Source organism: Leptinotarsa decemlineata, unplaced genomic scaffold (genome assembly GCF_025532065.1).
Source record: "Leptinotarsa decemlineata unplaced genomic scaffold, Ldec_3_MD MMD2_P_RNA_scaffold_14, whole genome shotgun sequence".
Taxonomy (NCBI): Eukaryota; Metazoa; Arthropoda; class Insecta; order Coleoptera; family Chrysomelidae; genus Leptinotarsa; species Leptinotarsa decemlineata.
The window spans coordinates 11,053,079-11,080,412 of record NW_027412528.1 but is presented as its reverse complement, the minus strand read 5'-3'; the positions used below and the strand labels follow the sequence as shown (position 1 = coordinate 11,080,412).

At 35.3% G+C, this 27,334-nt stretch overlaps 2 protein-coding genes across 2 annotated transcripts; both read left to right on the top strand.

Moving 5' to 3' along the window:
• Positions 1-9,002: 9,002 nt before the first annotated feature.
• On the top strand, positions 9,003-14,381 carry LOC141483938 (uncharacterized). The gene is made up of 2 exons (XM_074179039.1): positions 9,003-13,537; positions 13,598-14,381. The coding sequence occupies exons 1-2, from the start codon at positions 13,499-13,501 to the stop codon at positions 13,877-13,879; spliced, it is 321 nt and encodes a 106-aa protein (XP_074035140.1). The 5' UTR covers positions 9,003-13,498; the 3' UTR covers positions 13,880-14,381.
• Positions 14,382-24,924: 10,543 nt separating this feature from the next.
• On the top strand, positions 24,925-26,742 carry LOC141482599 (general transcription factor II-I repeat domain-containing protein 2B-like). The gene is made up of 2 exons (XM_074176105.1): positions 24,925-26,269; positions 26,348-26,742. The coding sequence occupies exons 1-2, from the start codon at positions 24,925-24,927 to the stop codon at positions 26,740-26,742; spliced, it is 1,740 nt and encodes a 579-aa protein (XP_074032206.1).
• Positions 26,743-27,334: the final 592 nt, after the last annotated feature.

The following is a 27,334-nucleotide window of genomic DNA, read 5'->3' as shown; positions in this document are numbered from 1 at the left end:
CATCCATGTATAAAGTTTCTTATTATCAAATAACTTCCTTCCTTTCTTTGGAAGATTCCCACATTTGTTTGTATCAAGATGGAGTAGTAGAAAGCCACAAACTTTCTTTCTCAAAAATTGATCAGTCCTAAAAATATAACCCCTTCAATACATTTTATTATCTTGCGTGTGTCCAGATTTCATCAGCCCTACTTGAATTTTTTATAAAAACTCATAAATATTCGACAAGACGCCATTCTGAAGACAAAGTTTCTGTCAATACTAAGCAGGTTCATGTAGGTTCGCCAAGTCCCTTTTCAGAAAAGTTGTACAATTTACAAAAAGTGATAAAAAATTCAAATGATGAAAATGAAAAAAAATCAATCGTAAATTGATATTGAAAACGAATTCCAAAGTCAAGAAAGTTGCAAGTTGTTCTCGGTACTTTTCTGTTGTAACAACATAGATTGTTCAAACAGAAGACTGTAGAAACAGAATAGAAGAAATCATCAATTGTTCACTACGATAATGTAGAGGTTGGGGTACAATAATTTTGAGTGAGGTGACTTATGACATACAAGAATATCTAATAAACTAGCCGATACGATCATCAATCACAATTGTCAATCGTCATATTCATCGCTACCTGAACTACTGACACGGGTACCTGGATTAAGTAATAGGAATTTTGTGACATCTCTACCTAAACTACTGGAATTTCTCACGGACATGGGTACCTGAGTTAAATTAGGTAAAACAGGTACTCAGGTAATATGCGGACGGACAACTGTTTCCGAAAACGACTTTATGAATCCACTGAAAATATTAGTTTGAGTAACAGTTTAGTTTCCAGATTACAAGTGAATTAGTTTCTACTCTACGGTATATTTTTCATTCTGAAGAAGGTGTCCAATGGAGAACCATAATGTTAACATTACAAATTACTTGGAACAACTCGGCTTTGTTGAAAACGAATTTGCAACGAGTTCGGAAGCAGTATCATATTTGAACGAATTTCATTTTTTTGACCCTTTGGATTTTAATGGCTCGAATCAAACAAATCAAGATTTGTATTTAGAACCAGTAGATGATGATATTTCGGAAGAGGAACCAAGACAGAATTTGAAGTCAATGTCTGAAGACCTTCAAGTGAATATTTTCAGAGCACAATGGTCTGGTGGTTACAGGGCAGTGATTCCAAAAACATCTGCACAAAGGGAAATGTTCACAAGTGTGAATCAGGAAGTGACTAGTGTGAACCAACTTCCAAGTGTTGGTTTCCATATGATGCAACCGCCATTACGAATACCTGGTTCAGTAGCCGTATATACTTCCAACAATCAAACTTCATCAACAGCAGAAATGACATCGCAACAAGCTATTTGCGAATATAAATCGAAGAAAGATGAACCTGGTTTTTGTGTTATTTGTAAGAGAGTGTTCACCTCTTTGGGACACTTGGGCCGGCATTTTAGATCAGCCGTTCATAAAAATATGGTTTTGAATCATAGTACCAACTCAAACCGTGTTTAGGCAACAGATAAGGCTGTAGGCAAAGTGGTCCAGTACAGATAACACAAGCGGGAAATATCGTATGCGATCCGGTACCCCAACATCCGGTTCAGATACAACATAATCAATATCGTACGTCTTCATACGGTTTCTTCCATTAATACCAACAGGGAATATGCATAGAGGTTAAGTTTGTCCCAATTTTTTTCGAGAAATAACGGAACGAATTTCAGATGAATTAATGTATCACTATTTCATTGATTTAAGTACAAATACATATATACATCAATCAATTAACTTTTGTTTTATTTTAGGTGTAAGTATGGCTATGGCTTTTTCAGCATGCCTGCACCGACGTAGTGGAAATTCATCAATAATTAGCGTCGAGCATGAATTTGTACTAGCCTGACGTATATAAAATCCAAGGACATTTTTACGGCGCCTAAGCGTAAGTTTGTGTCAATATCTTTGAATACGGATAGTTTTCTCACGATGATGATAAATCATTGCAAAACTGTCATTTGTTGAAGTTTTATAATGAGCGGTACCATGTAAAAACATTGTCACTACATCATCATACAGTTCTACACAAAAGGAAAATTCCTTTATGTCCATCGTGTGAACCAAAAAAATTTAATGATTTCTGAAGTTTGAAAATTTCAATTCTCAAAAACAACTATCTCGGTAAAGAATTCGAATGCTAGGTTGTTCAGTTCGAAACAAATAAAATATAAGAGAGAGAAGTGAGAGAAACTATAGAAATGTGAAATGATTAGTGATATTTCAGAAGAGTGGTTGGCCGGTATCTTGGCAGTCTGAAGCGCAGGCCGTTTGAAACTTGGGCATAGCGACAGCCTGTTCAAACCCGAAATTAGTACCGAATGGAGAAAAAAATGTGTTTTTTTTCAAGAGACATCTACATTCTCGAGGGTGTCAGGTCATGTAGACAGCATTTGAATGATCGTGGATTCATCTTACAACCTTTTACACTAGGATTACGTTGCCTTACGTCATAAAGGTCCGCAACTGCAAATATTCTTACAAGGACTTTGTAATGTTGCCAATGGTCTCACGAGGTTAGAAGACGAAAACAGTTTTTCAGCTCATAAATTCGAATCTTTCTCGCCTGTGAATAAACAGCAAATCCAAGAAACATTCTCTTACTGCGATGGATTCAGTCGACCAAGTGGCTACAGCTATATAACCAAAAAGGACTTATTAATGTTTCTGTGTGAAATACGTCAAGGAATGTCAGACGAATTTTTGAAAGTTATGTTTCAATATCCCAGTACAGGCAACAAGTTTAGCAGTTACCATTGTGAGACAATCATTGATCCAACGATTTGTTCCCTGAAACATTGGACTCGATGCAATTACAAAAATAAAATTACATTAATAGACGTATTAATGAGATTGGTAACTTGCTGTATAACCCAGAACCAAATATTGCCAGGATAATTTTCAAATAAGGTATCTCTCATTGGCAAGAGATAAATATGTCAGCGACCTTAACTTCAGGCTTCAGTCAGTATTTGATGGTGATATATCCCAACCAATAAATGGGTTTGAGGAAGATTTAAAAGTACAAGAAAATGTCAGTCCCATTTTCAAGAAAGCATACAATATGCCTCATGCATTACGACCCAAAGTGGAAAAAAATTACAGCTTTTAGCAAAAAGTCAGGAATTATTAAACCTGTTCCAAATAGTGCTTGGGCATCTCCCATAGTAACTGTACCTAAAAAAAAAAGGTGATGTTTGTATATGTGTAGACTTTAGGGTCACTGTAAATAAGGTGCTAGTACAGAAACAATATCCGTTACCAACCATTGAGGATATTTTTGCTACACTTGCTGGTAGGTTGGTATTCACAATTTTGGATCTAACAGGGGCGTATACTCAACTGAACGTCAAATAATCAGCCCAAGAATTGCTTACTATGAATACACATGCAGGATTGTATCGTTATACAAGAATGATTTTTGGAATGTCTAGTACTCCATCTATTTTTCAGTTAGTCATGGATCGTATTTGAGCCGGAATACCTAATGTAAATTGCTATTTGGATGACATACTAATAGCTGGTAAGGATTTAAGTGAGTGCTACATGTCAGTTTGTCAAGTATTAGAAAGATTTCAAAAATTTGGGGTTGAAGTTGATTTATCTTTACCTGAATATTACTGGAGTTTTTTCCCAACACCAAATCGTTATTTTTTAACGATTTGGTGTTGGGAAAAATCTCCAGTAATATTAATTACTACACAAAAGGTTCCAGACAATGCATCATAAATGATCTTTACCTGATTAAACGAATGTTGAAACTTCTATAAATTCATTCAATTTACTAGATGAGATACCCTTGTCAAATACTGAAATTGCAAAATTCACAAAAAAAGATGTTATCTTGTGTAAGGTCAAAGAAAATATTTCACGTGGTTGGCCAAAATCAAACAAAATTGATTTTTTTATTAAAACCATATGCATTAAAAAGAAATGAATTGTCAACAGATGGAGATTGTATCATGTTGGAAAATAGGGTAGCTATATCAGAAATCTTGAAAGCCAAAGTTTTGAAACAATTACATTCAAACCATTTGGGAATGGTGAAATCTAAAATGTTGGCAAGATCTGTGGTGTGGTGGCCTGATATAAATGAAGATCTTGAGATAATGATAAGTAAATGTAGGCCATGTTAAATAACCCAAAACAACTTACCTGAAAAGCATTGAATATCATGGCCTAAAACAGAAAATGTATTTCAAAGAGTCCACACTGATTTTTTTCATTTCAAAGATAATACTTTCTTATTGATTGTCGACAGTAAATCCAAATGGAGGGATGTTCATCTTATGCATGGAACGGGGCAACAAAAATCATAGAGAAACTCAAACTAACGTTTTCATTTATAGGAATCCCGTATTTGATTGTGAGTGACAATGGACCTCCATTCAACTCTACCCAGTTTTAAAATTTTTGTCAAGTCAATGGCATTGGCTGTTTGAAATCACCACCTTTTCATGCACAGTCAAATGGATTAGCTGAGGGTTATGTAAAAATAGTGAAAAAGGCCTTGTACAAGAATAGTTTAGAAAATTCCAGTTCAACTATAGAGCAACAGCTTGTAAATGTCTTGTTATCCTATAGAAATACACCATGTATAACAACGTCCTTGTGTCCAAATGAATGTTATTCAAATATAAACCAAGAACTACGTTAGACATCATGTTGAAACCTTCAAATAATAACTGTATAAGGTATGGTAAACCTGATAAATATGTAGCTTTCAAGAAGGTTAATGTTGATGAAAAAGTTTTAGTAGGTGGCTTTGGCCCTACTAGTGCAGTAAAGTGGAAAGAAAGTATTATCTTGAAAACTTGAAAACAACAGGACTTTCAGTTCCCAGGTGAAGTAATAGGGTGGTGAGACCTCCAAAGAGACTGAATTTCTGAATTCGAAGGAGGGAGATGAATGTGTTATATTAGAACGCACTCTAGTGACAAGTGTCAATTCAGACAGTTGACACTTGATATAAGAGAAAATAAAATGGTGTACGTGACCACATGTTCGAGTCTTATGTAAATGTAAAATTCAATAATAAACGCTGCTTCTTATTAGTCGTTATTTCACTGAATGAACCACGAAGCATTTCAATTAGGCTAGAACCCACGAACAACCCAGTGTCCAGAAAGAATATCGAGTATTTGTAAGTTCAATAAAACAAAAATTATCTGTAAGCGATAAAAAAAAAGTTTATTGTTAGCATATGATTTGGAAAATTATTTGGAAAAAATGATGTTATCCAAATGAAGACCGTAACGGTGCTGGCACTCTTCTAAACAGAAACGAAAATTAACGATAACACGTTGACAAATAGTTCTCGATATAGCTGCAATTTTTTGTCTTTTGTCCGGCTTTTTAGGTTAGAGTTTTGGAGACAACGTGCAAAATGTGTTTTGTGTAGATATACTTTGTTAGAGTTGTTTGTTGTTTCAATTTGAACTATATGGTGTAAGTATTATTATGGATAAGCAACGCAATTCTTTATACTGTTAAAAATACCGTTTTAAAAAAAAGAACATCAAGAAACTACGTCATTCTTTGAATATTTTAAATTCAGAATCTGAAAGTTCGGCGACTAGTGGTCAACAACAACAATATGAATCAGATATAATTCCAAGTACTAGTCAACAGTCTATTTCAAATTTTTTTCCTATAGAACTAGATGTTTGTGATAATTATCAGCTGATGTTTTGTAATGAAAACGACTGTGACGATGTATTTGATAGCCAATTCAATTCTGAAATTGTTTCTGAGTTGAATGATGAATGTACTGTTCGAAGTAAAAAATTACAGACATATTTAAGATCATGGGCTACCAATTATAATGTTAATTTAGTACAGCTCAGTAGCCTATTAAAGGGACTCAAAAATGTTTTTCCAGATATTAGTTTACCCCTAGATGGCCGAACCATTATTTAAAAGCAGCAATAAACAACTCTGGCCTATATTATGTAGGGTGTAATGCTAATTGTAAAATATCCCCATTTTCAGTTGCTTTTTATTGTGGTTCTACTAAACAAAAAAAATGTTATTGATTATTTGAAAGATTTTATATTGGAACTTAATGATCTGGTTTCAAATGGTATATATGTAGATAATACTCATGTAACAATAAACTTGTTTTGTTTTACTTGTGATGCACCATCCCGTTCATACCTTAAGTGTACTGTGGGCACTGTGGAGAGTTTGGTTGTGAAAGGTGTCATCAGAAAGGTATTTATTATAAAAATAGGATGATATATTCACCAACTAATTTCAGAGAACGCACACATGAAGATTTTGTTAGTCAAGAATGTTCCAAGCATCATATATCTACAACTCCACTGTTAAAATTAGAAAAATTTAACTTGATTAAGCATTTTTCACTCGATTATATGCATTTATGCTGCTTGGGAGTCATGAGAAAAATATTATGTTATTGGTTACTAAAGTGTGATTCAAGGAAAATGGTTAGGTTGCCAGTTATTTTAAGAGAAAAAATGTCAAGCAGTTTAAAACATTGTTCGTACTATATACCATCTGAGTTCAGTCGTAAACCAAAATCCTTTACTGACCTGCAGCGGTTCAAAGCTACTGAATCCAGATTAATTTTGCTGTATTTGAGTTCTGTGATAAATATTGAGATAAATATTGACTAGCTTTGTTGAAAATTTTCTCCGTATTTATGGACGATAGTCCTGCATTTATAATGTACATAATTTATTACATCTGGCAGATGATGTTGAAAATTTCAATTGTACATTGAATGAAATTAGTTGCTTCCTATTTGAAAGTTACTTGGGAAAATTTAAAAGGTTTTTGAGAAAACCCAATCAGCCTCTAGTTCAAATTTGAAAACGTTTGTCAGAAAATAAAAATGTTTATAAAGATGTAAAACACAAATCATTTATTGTGAATGAAACGTTCAGTTACATCCAAACAGCTTTCTTTAAAATAAAATATAATACATTTAATAAAAATGACTGTTACGTATTTGTAGAAGATAGACGTTTGTTGAAAGTGGTTGATTATCAGACTGAAACAAGAAAATTAGTTGGATACTTTTCTAGTCAACTTCAAAATTTGTATACGTATCCTATTGAATCTAAGGTAGTTGAAATAATTAAATTTAAAAAATTTTAAGATGATCACAAATGTTACATCAATATAACAGATGACACTTTAACCCTTCGGTACCCGCACCTGAGAAATCACCACAATTCCTTTTTCGTGAATACTCGGTGAGTAGCAGAGATATAGGTCGGTGATGTCCGGTAGCTTCCTGTTATGACACGAGGTACCGGTACACAATTAAACACAGTATTAGCATTTGTTGTCTACGAGCTAGACGTTAGTTTGATCTGTCAGATACAGTGCGGGTACTGGTGTTCGTATAATCAATAGAAATTTTGTTGGCTTTGGTAAGGTTTTTGTGTGTATAATTCGACACAGTTTATGAATAACAAAATTATTGTTGTAAATAGATGAAATGGCCTCATATGAAACAGAGCAGGCTCGTTTGCAACGTCTTATGGACGAAATGGACATATTTTCTGATGACGCACCCGACGATAGTGATGACGAATTTATCGGTGAAACTCTGGATGAATTTGAAACTCGTGAAGAAGACTCTGAATCTGAACAGGATTTATCTGATGGCAACGAAACTGGTAATGAAGATCCTACGGAAGAAAGTCATGTTTACTTGGGCAAGGCAGCTAAAGGTAAAGAAAATATAAAGTGGAGAATACTACCCTCCAATAAGAATGTCAGAACAAGATCTCACAATATAGTATCACACCTTCCTGGAAACTTGGGCCTTTCAAAAGGAAAAAGAAATCCTTTGGAATGCTGGAAATGTTTATTTAGCGATGATATTGTTGCTAAAATTGTTGAATATACGAATATGTTTATAGCTTCCAAAGCTCACCAATATTCTCGAGAGAGAGATGTGAAGCCGACAAATACATCTGAAATTTTCGCTCTTCTAGGTCTTCTTTACTTAGCAGGTGTTAATAAAAGCGGCCGTCTGAACACAAAACAATTATGGAGTACAAATGGGACGGGAATTGAACTCTTCAGGTTGACGATGTCTATGAACAGATTTAAATTTTTATTGAAGTACATCAGATTTGATGACAAAGACACAAGAGTGGAGAGATTGAAAACTGACAAACTGTCGCCAATTAGAGAATTATTCCAAATATTCAATGAAAATTGTAAAAAATCATATTGTCCCTCAGTATACCTCACTATCGATGAGAAGCTGGAGGCTTTTCGAGGACGGTGTAGTTTCAAACAATATATCCCTTCCAAACCAAGCAAATATGGGATAAAAATATTTGCCATGGTAGATGCGAAAATGTTTTATACCAAAGCTATGGAAGTTTATGTTGGGCAACAACCGGAAGGTCCATATTGCGTTTCAAATAGTTCTGAGGCAATTGTGAAAAGACTGTCTTCTCCTATCCACGGCACTGGAAGAAACATCACTATAGACAATTGGTTTACAAGTTTCAATTTGGTTTTCAGTATGTTGAAAGACCACAAATTAACCATAGTAGGCACAGTGAAGAAAAACAGAATGGGAATTCCACCCATTTTTACAAATGGTAAAATACGGCAACCGTTTTCATCAATGTTTGGCTTTCGGGAGGAGGCAACATTAGTGTCTTATGTCCCAAAAAAAAAATAAAACAGTACTTCTAGTATCCAGTATGCATCATGATGATGCCATAGACTCTAAAACAGGTGAGAAGACCAAACCGGAGATTGTTACGTTTTACAATCAAACCAAAAGTGGCGTGGACGTAGTAGATCGGTTATGTACCTCGTATAATTGCGCAAGAAATACAAAACGGTGGCCTATGGTCATTTTTTATTCTTTGCTCAATGTAGCTGGCATTAATAGTCAAGTTTTATATGAAGGGAACGTTGACGAAGCTCACTATCTACGACGCAGATTGTACGTATACGTGCTGCAAATGTTAATGTGCCAAGACAAATTCGAGACAGAATTAAAGAATTACTACAGATTGAAGAAACCGTCGAATTAATTGCCGACAGGAACAATAAGCGAAGCAGCTGTGGAGACTGTAAAAAGAGAAGACTTACAAGATATTCTTGTGTGAAATGTAAAAAATTCTTATGCATAGAACACTCACTCATGGTGTGCAATAATTGCTCCGAATCATTTAAATAATGTGAATTTTGCATTTTTATTTAATTATAATAAAAAGTTTAATTTTTAGGTTCATTTTTGTTTTGAAGTGTAATACGATCTGAGAGATACAGTGCGGGTATCCGTGTTCCAAAAACAGGTGCGGGTACCGAAGGGTTAAGAAAAGCAATGGTTATTAATTGTAAGGGATACAATGTAGCATTTGAGTTATTTCACCTTGATTTGTAAAACATCTATTGGAAAAACCTAACCTTACTAAAAGAATAAGTGTATTTGAAAAATAGTTTTTAAAAAAAGTTGCCAGCTGATTATTCAGTGAATAAATTTACTACACGGCTCATAAAGTTTTAAAAACATATCCTTTTTCATCACTTGTGATTGGCAAACAAACAATTTTTCTAATACACTCTTCGTTTATTGGTCCTAGCTTACTTATCGTCAGTTTTGTTATGATTTTATGTTGTTTTACCATCTGACGGTTTATTAGACACAACACATAGATACAATAAAAGACTCAAAAACAGCCAAACAGATGATGAAATCTCTTGAAGACGTTTTTCAGAGAAAAAGTGTATTCCCGAAATTAACTTTAAAGAAAAGGCTGCTAACCCTAAAGCATAAAAAACATGAGATGTTAGAAGATCACTTTCAAAAGTTTGACAGCTTAATCAGAGAATTAGAAAGCGTTGGATCCAAAGTAGAAGAAACAGACAAAGTTTGCCACTTGCTGTTATCATTAAATGAAGAATTTGAAGCTGACTGCAGAGCTAGAAGTAGAGGCAAGCTAGTAGAGGCAACTATCGAGGACGTAGTAGAGGTCAACCATACAGAGGGAAGTGTGCAACACAGGCGAACAATACAGAAGAGACATCCTTTATAGCATTAAATAGTATTACACCAATTAAAAGTTTTCATAATTTTATTTTAGATTCTGGTTGTACAGAGCATATGGTAGTAGGTGAACTAGAACAGTACATGTCAAATGTAGTAAGCTTGGATACAGAAATTAAGATAGGAACAGCTAAAGACAATGAAATTCTGGATGCAAAAAAGAAAGGTATTTTGAACGGTATTTGCCAAGGCAAACAAATAATATTAGAAGTACTTATAGTAACAGGTATGTCTCATAACTTAATCTCTGTCTCTAAATTATTAAGAAAGGATTTTAAAATAATATTTGAAAATGATAAATCAGTAAAAACAAGTGCTAAAATAATTAAGAATCACTCAACATTTTATTGTAATGCACTTAACAATTTATTTTACCTATTTATAGATTTTAAAACTATGAATGATCAAGCTAATATAAGTATGGTTACGAATAAAAACTTTGTATCAGAAATTCATAATGATTTGTGGCACAGACGATTGGGTCATTTAAATAGGTACAGTCTAAAACAGATAGGGTTGCCATTTAGTAATAATGTATGTAAAAATTGTATAGAAGGTAAAAGTACAAGAAAAAGTTTTAATAAATGTAATACAACAACTGCACATATAGGTGAGTTGATTCATAGCGATATTGCAGGCCCGGTAACTGTAGCTACTCATGATGGTCATAAATATTTTCAAGTTATTATTGATGATTTCTCAAATTTCAAAAATCAGACAAGCGATGAAAACCTCCCTTTAGGTTCCAAAGTGGTTTTGGATTTGTTGGAAATTGTGGCAGTTCCATCTGATCATATTGTTTACTTCGACAACTATTTTACCAGCCACGCTTTATTGAAAACCTTGAAAGACAGCGGCCAAAGAGCTACAGGCACAGTCAGAGAAAACAGAACAAAGAAATATCCGCTTTCAGCAGTAAAATTATTTCAAAAAAGGGACCGAGGCGAATTTGAATACGTCTACGATAGCGACTCTCTATTACTTTTCGTACGTTGGAAAGATAATAATGTAGTAACCATGGCCACAAATCATGATTCTGTGGAACCGCTCGGACAAGTCAGACGGTGGTCGACAGCAGCATAATCAAAAGTTCAAGTTCCACAGCCCAAAGTCTTTCAAAATTACAACCATGGTATGGGTGGTGTTGATCTGCAGGACCAAGCTGTAAATAACTATCGAATCAACATTCGAGGAAAGAAATGGTGGTGGGTACTGTTCACACACATGATCAATGTGTCAGTTGTTAACGCTTGGAGGCTTCATCAACTAGCTTCACATGAAAAAATTGATCTGTTGGCTTTTCAAAGAGATATAGCACGGCACTACCTGGTTATGTTTCTAAAAGGAGAGTTCTCAAGAACTAGGCCCTCAGGATCAGTACCCGATTGCATAAGACTCCAAGAAGGTGGCCATTTTCCAAATAAATTGGATAAACAACTGAGATGTAAGCAGTGCCACATGAGAGCTAGATGGTTTTGCGCAAAATGTGGAGTTACCTTATGTATTGAGCGTGATTGCTTCCAAATTTATCATTCTGAATAATTTATCGTTTATGTTGCCATAGTTCCCAGTGTACTCATTCAAGTACATATATATAGCTCACTTTCTGTTAACATTATAACATTACTGTCTTATATCATTTTGTTTATAATAAAGTTTTCAAACTCATCCACAGTTCAGAAATTTGATTTAAAATAAAAAAGGCCGTGGGACTTAATGGGTTAAAATTAAATAGAGCGTTATATGGATTGAAGGAATCAACAAAAGTTTGGAATGATACTTTTAACGAGTTTGCACTGAAAAACAATGTTATTCGTTCTAAATATGACTGCTGCTTATATTGTGGAGACGAAATTTTTATCTTAATATACATGACATGTTAGTAGATGGACAGTAAAACAATATGGAAAAGGCAGGAAAACTATTACAAGATTCCTTTCAAGCAAAAGATTTAGGGAACATTAAAAACTTCTTGGGTATGTGTATAACAAGAACGGATAATGAAATTTTAATAAAACAATCACATTTTATAGAGAAATTAATAGAGAATTTTAATATGGAAGAGTGTAATGATAAAAGTACACCAATGGAAATAGGTTTTCAGTATAACAAAGACAGTCAAATAATAGATGTTCCATACAGACAATTGATAGGAGGGGTAATGTATTTATCGACAATAACTATACCGGATATTTCATTTGCTGTCTCATACCTAAGTAGGTTTTTAGATAAACCAACTAAAGAGACATGGAGTGCAGGAAAAAGGATAATAAGATATTTGAAAAGAACAAAGGAAAATGGATTGATATACAAAAAGGACATAAACACAGATCTAAGACTGAATGGATACTCAGATGCTAACTGGGCAACAGACAAAAAGGATCGTAAAAGCGTAAGCGGATGCATAATTCTACACGGAACCAATCCTGTTTTATGGTTCTCAAAAAAACAAACGTGTGTTGCTTTATCCACTGCAGAGGCCGAATATGTGGCAGCGGCTGCCGGATCCCAAGACCTTATAAATTTAAAAGGAATTCTAAATGATTTTAAAATGTATAATTCTGCTCTACTTTATTGCGATAACAAAAGCTCTATTTTCATGTCAAAAAGTTACGAAAATTCTAAGAAGGCTAAACACATTGACATCAAAAGTCATTATTTAAAATATCTAGTTGCTCAAAAACAAATACAAATCGAATATGTTTCAACCAACCAAAATGTGACAGACATCTTCACAAAAGCTTTATGTAAAGAAACTTTTATTTGCTTTAGAGATAAGCTAATGTTAAAAATTTAAGTTAATTATATGCGATTTTCATTAAAGGTACTGTTTTGCATGGGCTGTAAATTCAGCGTTGTATCCTGCCAGTGTGAGAGTGTGTAAAATTTCATCATATCCTCACTTTTCTACCGTATTGAATGTAGCAGGTATGGATTTTCCACTAAAATTAAAACATTCCTAAATTTGAGATTATGAATCATTGCTCTATCAATGTTTATGCCATTCAGCAGGTGACAAGTGCTAAATCATTTTTAAATGGTTTCAATCCAAACCACGTGGACTTGAATGACAACCCCTCCAACTCTGATAATGTGTTGGCGACTTACACCCCGAATCTCGATGAGCCACTTCCGAACTTATCACCATCTGTTGTGACTAATATATTAGAGATGGAGGAAACGTATTCGAAGAATATGGAATCTCCACATACTTAAAACAATCAGAACAGTTCGGATGATAACATTGAGAGACGTAAAAGAAAAAATAGAGAGTGAAGAAAAGATAATGAAGAGCGCGAAGAAGTCTAAAAAATCTAGCTTAAAGTCGCCATCTAAAAGGAGGCACAAGATGAATCATAAATAAGGGATGAAGACAAGTCAATAAAAGTGAAAGAGATGGAAGTCATAGCAGAACCTTCTACATCAGTCCAACAGGTAATTATCATTACTCAAACACGACAAGATGTTAGTTCATCTCCTTCATTAATTCCACAGCTTGCAGTGATCAATCCTGAATACGAGGATATTAGTCCAGGGTCTACACCGCCCCTACCACTTGACCCCGTAAAATCATTTATGAGATCCAGGAGAGACAAATTTTTAGAGATATATCACGTTTACGATGGAATTGAAACGAAATATATAGCGAAGAGGGGAAAACTTGTTGAACTGAAAAAGCAAGTCTCTCTCCTTAAAGTGGAGTATGAACAAATGGCTGCAGCTCTACGAGAGAGATCTGCTTACATAAAAAAAAATCTCCTAAAATTCGGGAATTAGAAAACTTAAGCACGGAGATACATGAAAATGTCATCTTACATCTCTCGTAATATTTTGTTCTTTTCCTTTACATTTGCATTCTATTATTCGTGTATCATAATATTTTTTATATTATTCTTATATATGTATTATTTTATTCTTATTCAGAGCAATCATTTAGGCTCTTAGTCTAATTCATTATTCTTCTATTCTGAATGAAGTTATTATTATTTTTACATGAAAAAATATACGCTTCAAGTTCGGAAAACCTCCCTAATAAATCTTTTATAAATATTTTTTGGAAGTTGCTCATAAAGTTATGTGTGAATGTCACTTTCTAGTCATATTTAAAAGTGTATAATTGATTATTCGTATTTGAAAAAATAAATAATGAAAGTATCAATTAGTCACTAATAGAAAAAAAAAACAAAATAAAGTTATGTAATGTATAACATTTTCTATTTATATGTAAAAATGTATATTTATATTTGAAAAATAAATGAGAAAAGTAACAAGTAATCATTTTTTATTTCAAAAAACAAAATAGAGTTATGTATGTTATTTTTTAGTCATAACTTAAAGTGCAAATCTGATTAGTTAAAAAAATAGTGAAAGTAACAATTAGGTATTAATTTTCAATCTCTGAAAAATAAGATAATTAAAGCATTGATTATTAAATGCCGTCAATGGCACAGTTCAAAAAATTCCAAATCCTATATTGAGATTGACGACTCAGATGAAGTCAAATCAATGGAAATATAAAAACTGATACCTAGTTAGTGATATGAAGCGCGATTAAGGGACATTGCCTAACTGAAAGTGCCAGCGAACATTCAAGGTTAGTTTAAGTTTTTAGTTAAGTTCTATTCCCAACTTTGGGACCTATGTATTTCCATTTATGTAAAAATAAATATAAGTTTTCATCAAATTGATTTCTCGCTGGGACCCTTTTTCTATTTATTTATCATTCAAGATAAAAACAAACCATTACATTTGGCGCCTAACTAGAGGGCTGGAAAAACATTGAGTTTCAGTCCATGGCCAGGGAGAAGTCAAAATGGTGAAAAATAAGAATAGTAAAAACCAATCTGTTAGTGAAAATCAAACAACAGAGATGGAAGAAAACAATGAAACGAACCAACAAATGGTTACCGAACTAATTCAATCTTTAAATAGTACATTAGGTACTTTATTTACAAATTTGAATGCTAGCCTTACAAATAACCTGTCAATAATTAATAAGAATCTTGAACAACTAACAGAAACGGTAGAAAAAAATGAATCTCAGAAACAAGTACATGTAAACCAAATCCAACAGGGAATATCTGGGGTTATACCTCAAGTCTCGAATATTGATAATATAGAAAATGCATGCAGTAGCCCCAACAGAGCTTATATTGCCGCGTTTAAAGATTTGGGGGGTACGTCACTATTTTTGCACCTGGGGGGTCAATGCACCCAGTCACATTTATTAAAAAGCTATCAAAATTATTTAATGAGGCGGGAGTGCCTGACGAAAAAAAAGTTTTTTTTGCAATGCAATGCTTACGGGGTTCGGCACAAGATTGGAGCTCCCTGAAAGAGGAATCTATTACTGACTACGAACAGTTCAAACAATTATGTTTTGAGAGATATTGGAGCTCGGATGATGAGAGAGAAGTTTTTAATCGAATTAAATTCGGGACATATAAAAACGGGCCAAAGGCTGATTATTTTTTGAGAATGTTAGGAGAAAGTAAATTGTTATCGAACTCCTTAACGGAAGGAGAACAAATTGAATTGATTATCAACCATTTCTCACCTGAAGTAAGAAAAGCGATTTTAAATTGGGGGGTACGCGATGCTGATAGTATCGAAAAGTTTTTACGGAAACTAGACGTTACGGAGAACGGAGAAGGAAGAAACGAGAGCACCGCAGAAAGATCTAACTGGCGCGAAAATAACCGACAACGAGGTCAACCTTCAAATCGTCAACAATACTCGAATAATCGTTCCTCGAATGCGGGGAATGGTGCGGCGGAACGAGGGATTGTTGGTCACGTGGGAGAAAATACCACTGGGAGCGAAGGTCGAACGCGATACCGTTTTTAATGAGCCGTTCGAAAACATTCTAGAAGATGACCCGATGGAAGAAAGTGAGGGAACTGAGTCTCTCACGGTGTTGCCAACAATCGAAATAGAAATCGAGGGTACTAAGCAATGGGTTTTGGTAGATACGGGAAGCCAGGTGACGTGCATATCCCAAACTTTTGCTAATCAATTGTAAGAATTGAATCCGGAGTTACCAAAGTTGCCTACAAATGTTTTAACGGTTTCGGGGGCGTTAGGAAAACAAAAAGATCATGTTAGGGAACAGTTATATGTGTCATTTGCTGTAAGAAACAGAATAAAGTTTGACTATCCATGTTTAGTAATTCCGAGTTTATCACGCAAAATTATTTTTGGTTGCGACTGGTTGAACAATTTCAATGCTAATTTAGATATTAGAAATCAATGGTTAAAGTTATGGATTAATAGTGAGGAAATTCAGTTAAAATTTGTAGGTGAACCAATGCCGAGTGTTCATTTGAATATTAAAGAAATATACATCGATGAAGAACCTCAAGCAGTGATATCTACTGCCTATAAAGGACCCAACTTGGGGTTTTCTAAAAACGAAATGTGGGAGGTGGTTGCTAAGGCAGAATTAAAGGAAGATGAGGAGAAGAAAAAACTTTTCCAATTAATTTCCGAGTACGAAACCATTTTTTCGGACCAGCCTGGTCGAACAAATGGGTACGTCCATGAAATCGTTCTTAAGGACTATTCGCCATTTTATTTCAAATCATATCCGGTACCTCATGCTTATAGAAGCGAGGTAACCCGGCAATTAGAAGAAATGCTTGAGTGGGGAGTTATAAAGAAATCACCAACCGAGTACGTAAACCCTTTAGTGGTGGTGAGAAAGAAAGGGGGTCAATTAAGAGTCTGTTTAGATGCACGTCATTTGAATAGTAGAATCGTGAAGGACCATGTTATGCCACCTAACCCAGGGGAACTGTTGTACGAATTTACGGAAGGCCAGTGTCTGAGTTCGCTCGATCTAACCGCAAGTTATTGGCAAATACCCATACATAAGGAACACCAGAAGTACACCGGATTTAGTTATAATGGGGATACCTATGTTTTCCAAGTTTTACCATTCGGATTAAGCACCTCAGTTGCAAGTTTCATTCGGGGTTTAGGTGAAATACTGGGGGAGGTAGAAGAATTTGTTATTCCTTACGTGGACGATTTGTTAGTATATTCGAAGGACTTTTCTCAACATATGAGTCATTTAAAAATAATTTTTGAACGGTTCCGGAGAGCGGGTATTACTCTAAAACTAAAAAAATGTAATTTTATTCGGAAGGAACTTAAGTTTTTAGGGCACATAATTACGTCCGAAGGAATTAAGATGGATGAGGATCGTATTGATGCCATTCAAAAATTTCCAATCCCAAGGAACATAAAAGCCTTGAGATCATTTTTAGGTTTCGTCAATTATGACCGTCGGTTTTGTGAACCATTTTGCAGAACTAACCGCTCCTTTATTAAAACTATTACGGAAAGGGGTTACATGGAATTGGGGAGCGGAACAAACTGAAGCCATGGAAAAAATTAAACAAGCTTTTTTAGAAACTATAATGTTGAAACATCCACGGATGGAGCAACCATTCTATATCCAAACTGATGCGTCCGGATTTGCGGTAGGGGGGTGTTTATTTCAGATCAACCCAGAAACCGGGGATAAAAATTATGTCGGATTCACTAGTAAAATTCTGAGAGGTCCTCAATTGAAATACACTGTCACAGAAAAAGAGGCGTATGCGATATTGCATGCTTTGAAAGAATGGCGTGTTTTTGTGTTGGGTCGACAGTTAACAATTATTACGGACCACCGTGCCCTCTCTTTTATTCGATCATGCCGATTATTAAACTTTAGGTTAACAAGGTGGATACTTTACTTCCAGGAATATGACCTAAAGGTCGTATATTGCAAGGGAACTGATAATATTATTGCCGATACGATTTCGCGTTTTCCGGTTAAAGAAGGAGAGGAATTGGAAATTCCGGAATCTGTTAATATTGAAATAGCCGAAATGGAAGTCAAAACCATCAAGGAAAAATTCAAAAACTTGAAAGTTCTTCAATCGGATGATGAATTCTGTAAAAAAATCATCAGTGATTTGGGATCTGAATTCTGTAAGGAGAGAACTCGAACCTGGTTTATTGTATATAAAGGAATATTATTCAGAATGGGTAATGATAAGAATCCCGGGTTTAAATTATGCCTACCCAAAAGCATGTTACGCGACGTCATTTTATACGAACACGAAACTTTTGGACACTTTGGACGCGAAAAATGTGTTAGTTTTCTCACTAAATTTTATTATTATCCCAAACTCAAGCATATGGTAAGTCAACTGGTATCCACCTGCCTTTTATGTCAAAAATCGAAGATCAGCCTGAGACTAAGTGGCGAGATGGGCGCTGTGATGGCCGAAAGGCCGAATCAAATTTATTGTTTAGATCTTATGGGGCCTCTTCCGCGAGCCAGAGGTGGGGTCACCCAATTATTAGTTGTGGTGGATGCGTTTAGCAAGTATGTATGTCTATAGGCGTTGAAACGAGCCACTGCTAGTGCGATTCTAAACTGTCTCATTCATAAACATTTTGTAAGACTAAGCCTACCCGAGTCTATCCTCTCGGATAATGGTACGCAGTTCACTAGCCAGTTATGGTTGAACACCCTCCGAAGGAAAGGCATCAAAGTCCGCCATACATCTGTTTATTTTCCTCAAGGTAACTTAACTGAACGGTATAATCGGGAAATCGGGCGAATCATTAGAGCTTTCTGTTATTCGACCCATACCAAATGGGTATTAATGCTACCGAAGGTTGAGAAATGGTTGAATCGGTCCTATAGTTCGAGTACTGGTTATACTCCCGAAGAATTGCATTTTGGGGAAACACCGCGAAACGATTTGGTAGCCGGGGTGAATTTTCCCGAAGGCAACTCTTATCATCTCCCTCCAAATTATGTTTATCTGGCACAGGAAAGATTGCTATCGAAGGCAGCTAGAAGAAAAGCCCGTCATGATAAGGGAAAAGCAATTACTAATTTTATTGTGGGCGATAAAGTATCAGTGAGAACTCACCCCCAATCTTCTTTGTTGGATAAGGAAATAAAGAAATTCTTTTTGATTTATGACGGCCCATATACTGTAAACGCCGTTGTAGGGTTGAACTCTTATGAGATTGTTGATGAATTAGGTATGTCAAAGGGCGTACAGAACATTTGCAATTTAAAAAAATATTTGCCTGTTCCAGAGCAGCTATAGTATCAATTATCGTTCAGTTGTTTCCACTATGTTAGTTAGATTGTAAGAGTAGGTAGAAAGTGTTAGTTAAATAGTGAGGTGAAAAAAAAATGACTCCAATTGATAGGGGGGTAATGTAACCGCCCTGGGTACGCCCATGGTGAACGGTACGACCACTGGAGTGAAAGGTGCGGGGTGAAGGGCCCGAAAAAGTGCAGAGACGACAGTCGGTTGCCAACTCTGAAGGTAAAATGTTGTGTTTCTGAGAGCAGCCGAGCATATTGAAAAGTTCGACGAGTTACCAAAGCCACATAAGATTTTTGTCAAATTTATGTATTCAATTGGATTAGTTGAAGTCCCAAAATCATCGTTAAAAATCCCCGAGGAATTAAAACTTACTTGGAGTTGCGGATGCCGGTGACTTAACCTAATGGAAATATAAAAACTGATACCTAGTTAGTGATATGAAGCGCGATTAAGGGACATTGCCTAACTGAAAGTGCCAGCGAACATTCAAGGTTAGTTTAAGTTTTTAGTTAAGTTCTATTCCCAACTTTGGGACCTATGTATTTCCATTTATGTAAAAATAAATATAAGTTTTCATCAAATTGATTTCTCGCTGGGACCCTTTTTCTATTTATTTATCATTCAAGATAAAAACAAACAATTACACATTCAATGTTAAAGTCGAATGATTAGAGGTTCAAAATTTCGTGTCTGAGATTATATGACGTGATCATAATACAAGGTCATGAGACCTTACGTGTTCATATATCGAGGTCATATGACACAAATATCCCAAGGACTTGTGATGTCATTCAATGTCAATGTCGAATGATTGGAGGTTTTCAGCTTCACACTGCAAGTAACTGACCACTTGTTTCCTCATCATGAATCAAGTAACACCGGTTGTGCAAGAAGCTGATTCCACAAGTGAGCCTCATTTCGTTCCTTCGGAAGATTCAGCCTATGGAGACAATCAAGTTGAAATTATCAATTCAACGGGTGTGGACAACAACTTTTTAATGGGTATTCAGATACCACAATTGGTTTGGACGGGGACCGTGGATTTTATTGATTCGACGCTGACTTTGGTGTAATGAATGCATTTTTCCGATCTTTCGAGAATCACCCAGCGCTGACCGTATGGAACCGTATTTGGATGAAGAAATTGAACAAAATAAATTAGCCGACCCCCAGAAATCATTGTGATATAGCTGATTTTCCGGATCCTGAAATAGTCATTATCGATGATGATCAGAATGGTTAGGTTATGTTAGTTTACTCGGAGTACATAATTTGGCTGGTGCACACGGAATACTGCGTGGTTTGGAGCAGTATTCAACCTAAGACATTATTTTATTAAAAACTGATTACTTATATCTATCACTTATAGATGATCAAATTGAAAAATTAGGTAAGTTCAGTACAAATTTCAATGTGAAACATGAAAGATGGTAATAAAAATGTTTGAGATTCGCATCAACATAGCGATTTACTCTATGCTATCTCTTCTCCACCAATCATTGGAAGATATATTCAAAATCAACTTACTAATAAAACCTTGGATGTCTAACAATACACTTTAGTTCATCATGTTTATTGTGTCAATGATATTTCGTTGAGAAGGGGTTTTCTTCTCCATCAAAAGGTTCATTATTAAAATAACAACGACAATAATGAATATAATGATATTTATTATAACAATTCATTGTGAAGGGACATAGTTACAAATAATGCGTGCATCTAATCCGCGAAAGTTTGTCAGAGGTCGGTCACAAGATTCGCACCACGTTTGCGTCAGTTCCATCATCGATATACTATAATAGAGGTCCATACGTACTCACCCCCATTATTCCTATTTCGATGGGAATAAAATCTGAAACAACACTAACATAACATGTGGATGCTATCATTAATGGTTCGTATACGCACATGAGAGTCCGTCACACAGTACAGGTCTGAAAGATTTTCATCCGTATCATTAATGTTCGACCACCGACAATGTTGCCATTGTCTGTCGCTGGATCATCATCAATACCTTCATCTTGAAGTTCCGGATCCATTACACCATCAATATCCTGCAGATTATCAGCAACAGCTATGGCTCCACCGTCTTCTTCTACAATGATGTCATCTACTACATCGATTATATCGTTTTCTCCTTCGATGATATCGTCTCCTTCGATAATGATGTTGGGAAGTTCGGCATTTTCATTCGAAAACCAATTATTTTCGTCTTCGAGCGTCAACCTTGCCAAAACTTCATTAATTTTTGCAGAATTCATTTTTCTTTATTTCTGAGTGAAAATCTTGAAGCTACTGATAGTACAGGTGGATAGTAAGTGAAGTTCAGAATCAGCAGAAGATTTTCATGATTTGTTCGATTATGGAGGAGGTAGCCCCACCACTCTACTCATTCTATGAGTTTATGATAGGGAAAATAGGTTCATGAGAGCGCAGTTGAATTTGTCAGTTGAATATTGCAACATATAATAGTGAATACTAATATGCCTTTTCCGAAAGAATGGAATTCAAAACCGTATAATAATCCATGTACCGGTTTGTATCGTAGATGTGTGTTGGAAAATCCAGTTCCAGTTCAGAGTCGAATCACAATTCCGAATAAGACAAATAATTCAACTCCTGAAGTATGCGTCCATCATCAGTGCTAGAGATGTTTTACCAAAATCGTGTGTAACAATATGGGAATTTGTAGAAATATTTGTGTAAATTGTAAAGCAAATTGCGAGTTACTAAATCAACGTTGTATGCGTTGTGATAACTACAAAGTAGATTGTTGGAACAATTCATGTAGTATGTGTAGAAGTGGATGGATATTATGTGAATATATTGGTGATTTTCATCCCGATGAGAACTTTCACTTCCGGGATTGTTGGTGTTTGGAGAGTGAAGATCAGATGAGGCGACTAGAAATCTATGGTAACGTTATTCGATCATACATTTCATTGGTTATGGTGACACCCATCACAACGAACGATAATAATTGAATAATTCCGTTAATAGATATATATGTAATGAATAAAATCAGTTTGAATATTACTAGTTTTTTTACGATATAGAACCCCAAATTCATTCTGAATACAATAAGAAAAATCCAATTTCATTATAATATCTTTATTTTTCACTAAGAACAATAATGCTGCAATTACATTATTGAACGTTAATCAATCCAAGAGTTATGGTCTCCAGAAAATCCCAACCACTTCTTTTTCAAATCTCGCTCAACCAAATATGTATTGGGATCTTTCGCTTCATTCAACTCCATTTTATAAAAGCAACCTTTGATTGGATGTCCATTCACATCTTCGAGCTCATAAGTTACAGGGTCTGTACTATTAATTTTCATAACTTTCAAAAGTTCAGTGGTGAAGTTTGCGGTATAACCTACGGCGAATACGTTGTTATATTTACTAATTCGCGCCATATCTCCAATTTTGAATTAACTTTTTTCACGTTTGCTATACTGCTTCTCAGATTTTGTATAAATGGACAATTTTGTGGATGATTTTACCTCTGCAGGCTTCATGCCAATGGTGCGATGAACTTTGTTGTTATATTGATTGATAATTTTAGGAAGAACATTCAACCACTTGTAGTGACTTTGAAGTGAAAATTGTTTATAAAGGGTGATAAATGATGAAATTCTAACAACTTTGTGATTATATGACCCTGCATTCTGGACAAATGTAAAATCTCAAATTAGTTTTTACCGACAATAAGCTCTTACTACCCTTTTCTACCATTTTTAATTTTGTATCGTTGGGACAAATCATATACCTCGAATTTAACCCCTACAAGAAAGGGCTGAACTTTCCAAACACTAGAACAGACGCTCATCAGAAGGGACAACACATCATTCTGTTGTAGTATATCTTACCCATCAAACTAACTGGCAGTCATACAGTCAAGTCAAGTGATACAGTTGACTCAAGCAACCCGATATTCATCAACGATTCTTAGCAGTTGACGTCATCTCGATGTAAGTACAGTCTACTATATTATTCATTTTGAATGGAAAGGGTTATATTTTTAGGAGTGTTGTTTTTTGACTTTCTACAAACATTTTTTTATCATTGTTTTTTAAAAAAGTAGTCGTTTGCGAAACTGTGTTTTAATGTAAACGCAATCTAACTATAAAAAGTCTGAACAAGTTTGAAGGTTTCTAAAAGTACCTCGAGATATGACGATATTATATGGAATTCTTTTTTGAAATCGATTTCTTCCTTTCAGTTCAATAACGCCATCAACGCCGTCAAATCTTAGCAGCTGAAATTAATCTCGGTGTAAGTACACTCTACTATATTATTCATATCAAATTGAAAAGGTTATATGTTACGATGAGATTAATTTTGGTAAAGAACGGTGTTTGACTTCTTACAAACTATTTTTTTGTATGATTCAGTGTTCATATAAAAATAATTGTTTTGAATGTAATTTTTCTTTCATGCAATTCAATGTTTTTTTTTCAAGTAGTTGTTTCAGAAAGGGTACATTGTGATTAAAAGTTACTTCTTTGTATAGAGTTACTTCTTTTGAAATTGCTTTTTCTAAAAGATTCCCACTTTTTTGTATCAAGATGTTGAAAAAGACAAAAACTTTTTGTTAGCTAATTATATTTAATCATATTATATTATCTATTTTTTTATGATTTCAGAACCATGTCTTTGTTGAAAGAGGCGTTATTAAAACCATCAAGCTCTGTGAATCTATCACAAATGGGTGTAGTTGGGATGTAGTTGTCAACCAGAACGTGATCATTCAAGAGACGCACCACAACCGGCGATGACTTTCATTAAGCAGATGGCAAGTATTATATCATTTTTAAATGGTTTCAATCCAAACTACGTGGTGTTGAATGACAACCCCTCCAACTCTGATAATGTGATGGCGACTTACACCCCGAATCTCGATGAGCCACTTCAGAACTCATTACAATCTGTTGTGACTAATATATTAGAGATGAAGGAAACGTATTCGAAGAATATGGTATCTCCACATAGTTGAATCAATCAGAACAGTTCGGATGATGACATTGAGAGACGTGAAAGAAAAAAAGGGAGAGTGAAGAAAAGATAATGAAGAAGGCGAAGAAGTCTAAAAAGTCTAGCTCGAAGTCTCCATCTAGAAGGAGGCACAAGATGAAATATGAAAAACGGGATGAAAACAAGTCAATGAAAGTGAAAAAGTGAGTAATTATCATTACTCAAACACGACACAAGATGTTAGTTCATCACCTCCATTAATTCCACAGGTTAAAGTGATCAATCCTGAATACGAGGATGTTAGTCCAGAGCAGGGTTGTCCAACTGGCGGCCCGCGGGCCGCATCCGGCCCGCGAGGCTATTTGTTGTGGCCCACGTAAGATTTTCGAAAAGCATATATTTTCTTTAAATGCTGCCACTGTGAAAAAAGATTTTTTAATTTATATTTCATGGTTTAGCAGTGTTTTTACATCACAAGTACTGTACCGCGTGCCGCTTTGCGGACGTGTAACGAACACAATCGTCCTCCACCACTATGAGAACTGCACTGATTACTGCGCATCACAGTTCACGCAGGCTACACCTCCCACCTCCCACTGCTTACCATCCGTCGCCAGGCACCATCGTGCGACTGACACGTATTCTAGTCGGCTAATCTATTACGTTGCTAGTGAACAGTGCTTGATTAATTCTTTGTTTAGATTCCTCTTATACAATAATGAGTGTAAAACCAATAAAACGGAAAATTGATAGTGAGAACAGAATTTACAAAGAAAGTTGGGAGAGTGATTACTTGATTGCTAACAATAATGGAAAGTTGCAGTGCTTAGTGTGCATGAATGTAGTTTCAGTGCCTAAAGAATATAATGTGAGAAGACATTACACAACAGTGCATGAAAATAAGTATGCTACGTACACAAATGAAAGTCGGCGTGCCCTAGTTGCAGATTTGAAGAAAAAGCTTAAACAGCAAACTGGTATGTTCAGTAAAATATTACACTCTCAAACGCATTCTTTGCATGCATCTTATGCCGTGTCGCTTGAGCTGGCAAAGGCAAAAAAACCTTTCACTGATGGCAATTTGATAAAAAAATGTGCTGTTGAAATGGCCAAAGCTTTCGGTGATTCTAAAATGGCGGAGAAATTTGAATCAGTGCCACTTTCACATCAAACCATACAAAGAAGGATTGTTGCTATGGGTGAGCAAGTAGAAAAATCTATGCTTAGCCTGGTTAAGAAAAGTTCATATTTCTCACTTTGTTTGGATGAAAGCACTGATCAAACCGATATTAGTCAGCTGTTAATATTTGTGCGCACTACTTTTGATGATTTTACCAGTAAAGAGGAGTTATTTGATATTTGTCCTCTTTATGGAACAACAAAAGGAAAAGACATCTATGAGGCTGTGAAGAAAACAGTTGACAGAATTGGAGGCTTTGATAAATGTTCAGCCATAGCAACAGATGGGGCCCCATCAATGACAGGTAAAAAAATTGGATTAGTGGGTCTGCTTCGAGAGAATGGTGTCACTTGCCCAACAATTCATTGTATTATACATCAGGGAGCTTTATGTGGAAAATCAGTCAAGGAAGATCAAGTTTTCCAAACCGTGATTAAGATTATAAATATGATTAGAGGTGGAAATCGATCTCTTTTACACAGGCAACTTAAGCAGTTTTTAGTGGAAACAGAGGCTGAGTATGGAGACTTGCTAATGTACAACCATGTAAGGTGGCTGAGTGCAGGAAAGTGCATGGAACGATTTTTTGCCATAAGAAAGGAAATCCCTGCATTCCTTAACAAATACGTTTCATCTGACACAACTGAACTGGAAGAGAAGTTTAAGGATCCAGAATTCTTAAGACAGTTAGCATTTATAACAGATCTGACTAATCATCTTAACAAGTTAAACTTGAGTCTCCAAGGAAGAAACCAGACGGTTTCAGATTTGATCGGAATGATAAACGGATTCCGGAATAAGCTGAACGTGTTTAAACGTGCTTTGGAAAAGAACAACCTGACACACTTCCCTAGCTGTCTGCAAATAGCAGAAGAATTCAACGGTGAGGAAAATATTGAGTTTTCATCCTGCATTTCACAAATTGAACAAGTTATTGATGAATTCAATACAAGATTTGAAGAAATTGAAAGTCTTAAAAGCAGTGTACTACTTTATAATAACCCTCTTGGAGCAACCATTGATGATCAACCACCCAACTTACAGCTTGAGTTATGTGATCTTCAAGCAGACATGTACCTAATCACCAAACAAGAAAAGGGACCTGAATTTTTCAAATTACTGCCAAAGGAGAAATTCCCAAAACTGCGAGATTTTGGACTGAAAATGACGTCAATGTTCGGAAGCACATATACATGTGAAAGTGCCTTTTCCTCCATGAAATACATTAAAAACAAAAACAGAAGCAACCTAACCGATTTTTCCTTACTTCATCTTATGAGACTGTCTACAACTGAACTGGAGGTGGACATTTCCTCATTGGTGGATGAAGCCGATCGACCACAGTCCTCACACTAATTGATACATCTTTTTCGTTGCTTTTGCAATGTTTGTCTTCATTATTAAAAAGTGTTATCAATAAATTTTCCGTTTATCAAAAAATGTATTTGTTGAGCAATAAAAGAAATAATACTCTTTTTTGTTTTAATTATTTTTATACCTCACTTTATTTTGTTATTACTTGTTACAAAATTATTATATGGCCCGCGACAACATCAAAGGTTTTAGTTTTGGCCCTTGAGGCATTGCAAGTTGGACACCCCTGGTCCAGAGTCTACACTGCCCCTACCGCTTGACCCCGTGAAAGCATACGATGGAGTTCCATTTATGAGATCCAGGACAGACAAATTTTTAGAGATATATCACGTTTACAATGAAATTGATACGGAATATATAGCGAAGAGGGAAAAACTTGTTGAACTAAAAGAGCAAGTCTCTCTTCTTGAAGTGGAGTGTGAACAAATGGCTGCAGCTCAACGAAAGAGATCTGCTCACATGAATAAACTTTCTACTAAAATTCGGGAATTGGAAAACTTCAGCAAGAAGTTACATGAAAATTTCATCTTTATATATATTATTCTTATATCGGTATTATTGTATTCTTATTCAG

Bases quoted from the DNA above. Each gene is read 5' to 3' on its own strand.
- LOC141483938 (XM_074179039.1), top strand. From the start codon at position 13,499: ATGGAAGTCATAGCAGAACCTTCTACATCAGTCCAACAG. The intron at 13,538-13,597 runs GTAATTATCATT...TTAATTCCACAG, and splicing joins CTTCTACATCAGTCCAACAG to CTTGCAGTGATCAATCCTGA.
- LOC141482599 (XM_074176105.1), top strand. From the start codon at position 24,925: ATGAGTGTAAAACCAATAAAACGGAAAATTGATAGTGAGAACAGAATT. The intron at 26,270-26,347 runs GTGAGGAAAATA...CAAGATTTGAAG, and splicing joins AATAGCAGAAGAATTCAACG to AAATTGAAAGTCTTAAAAGC.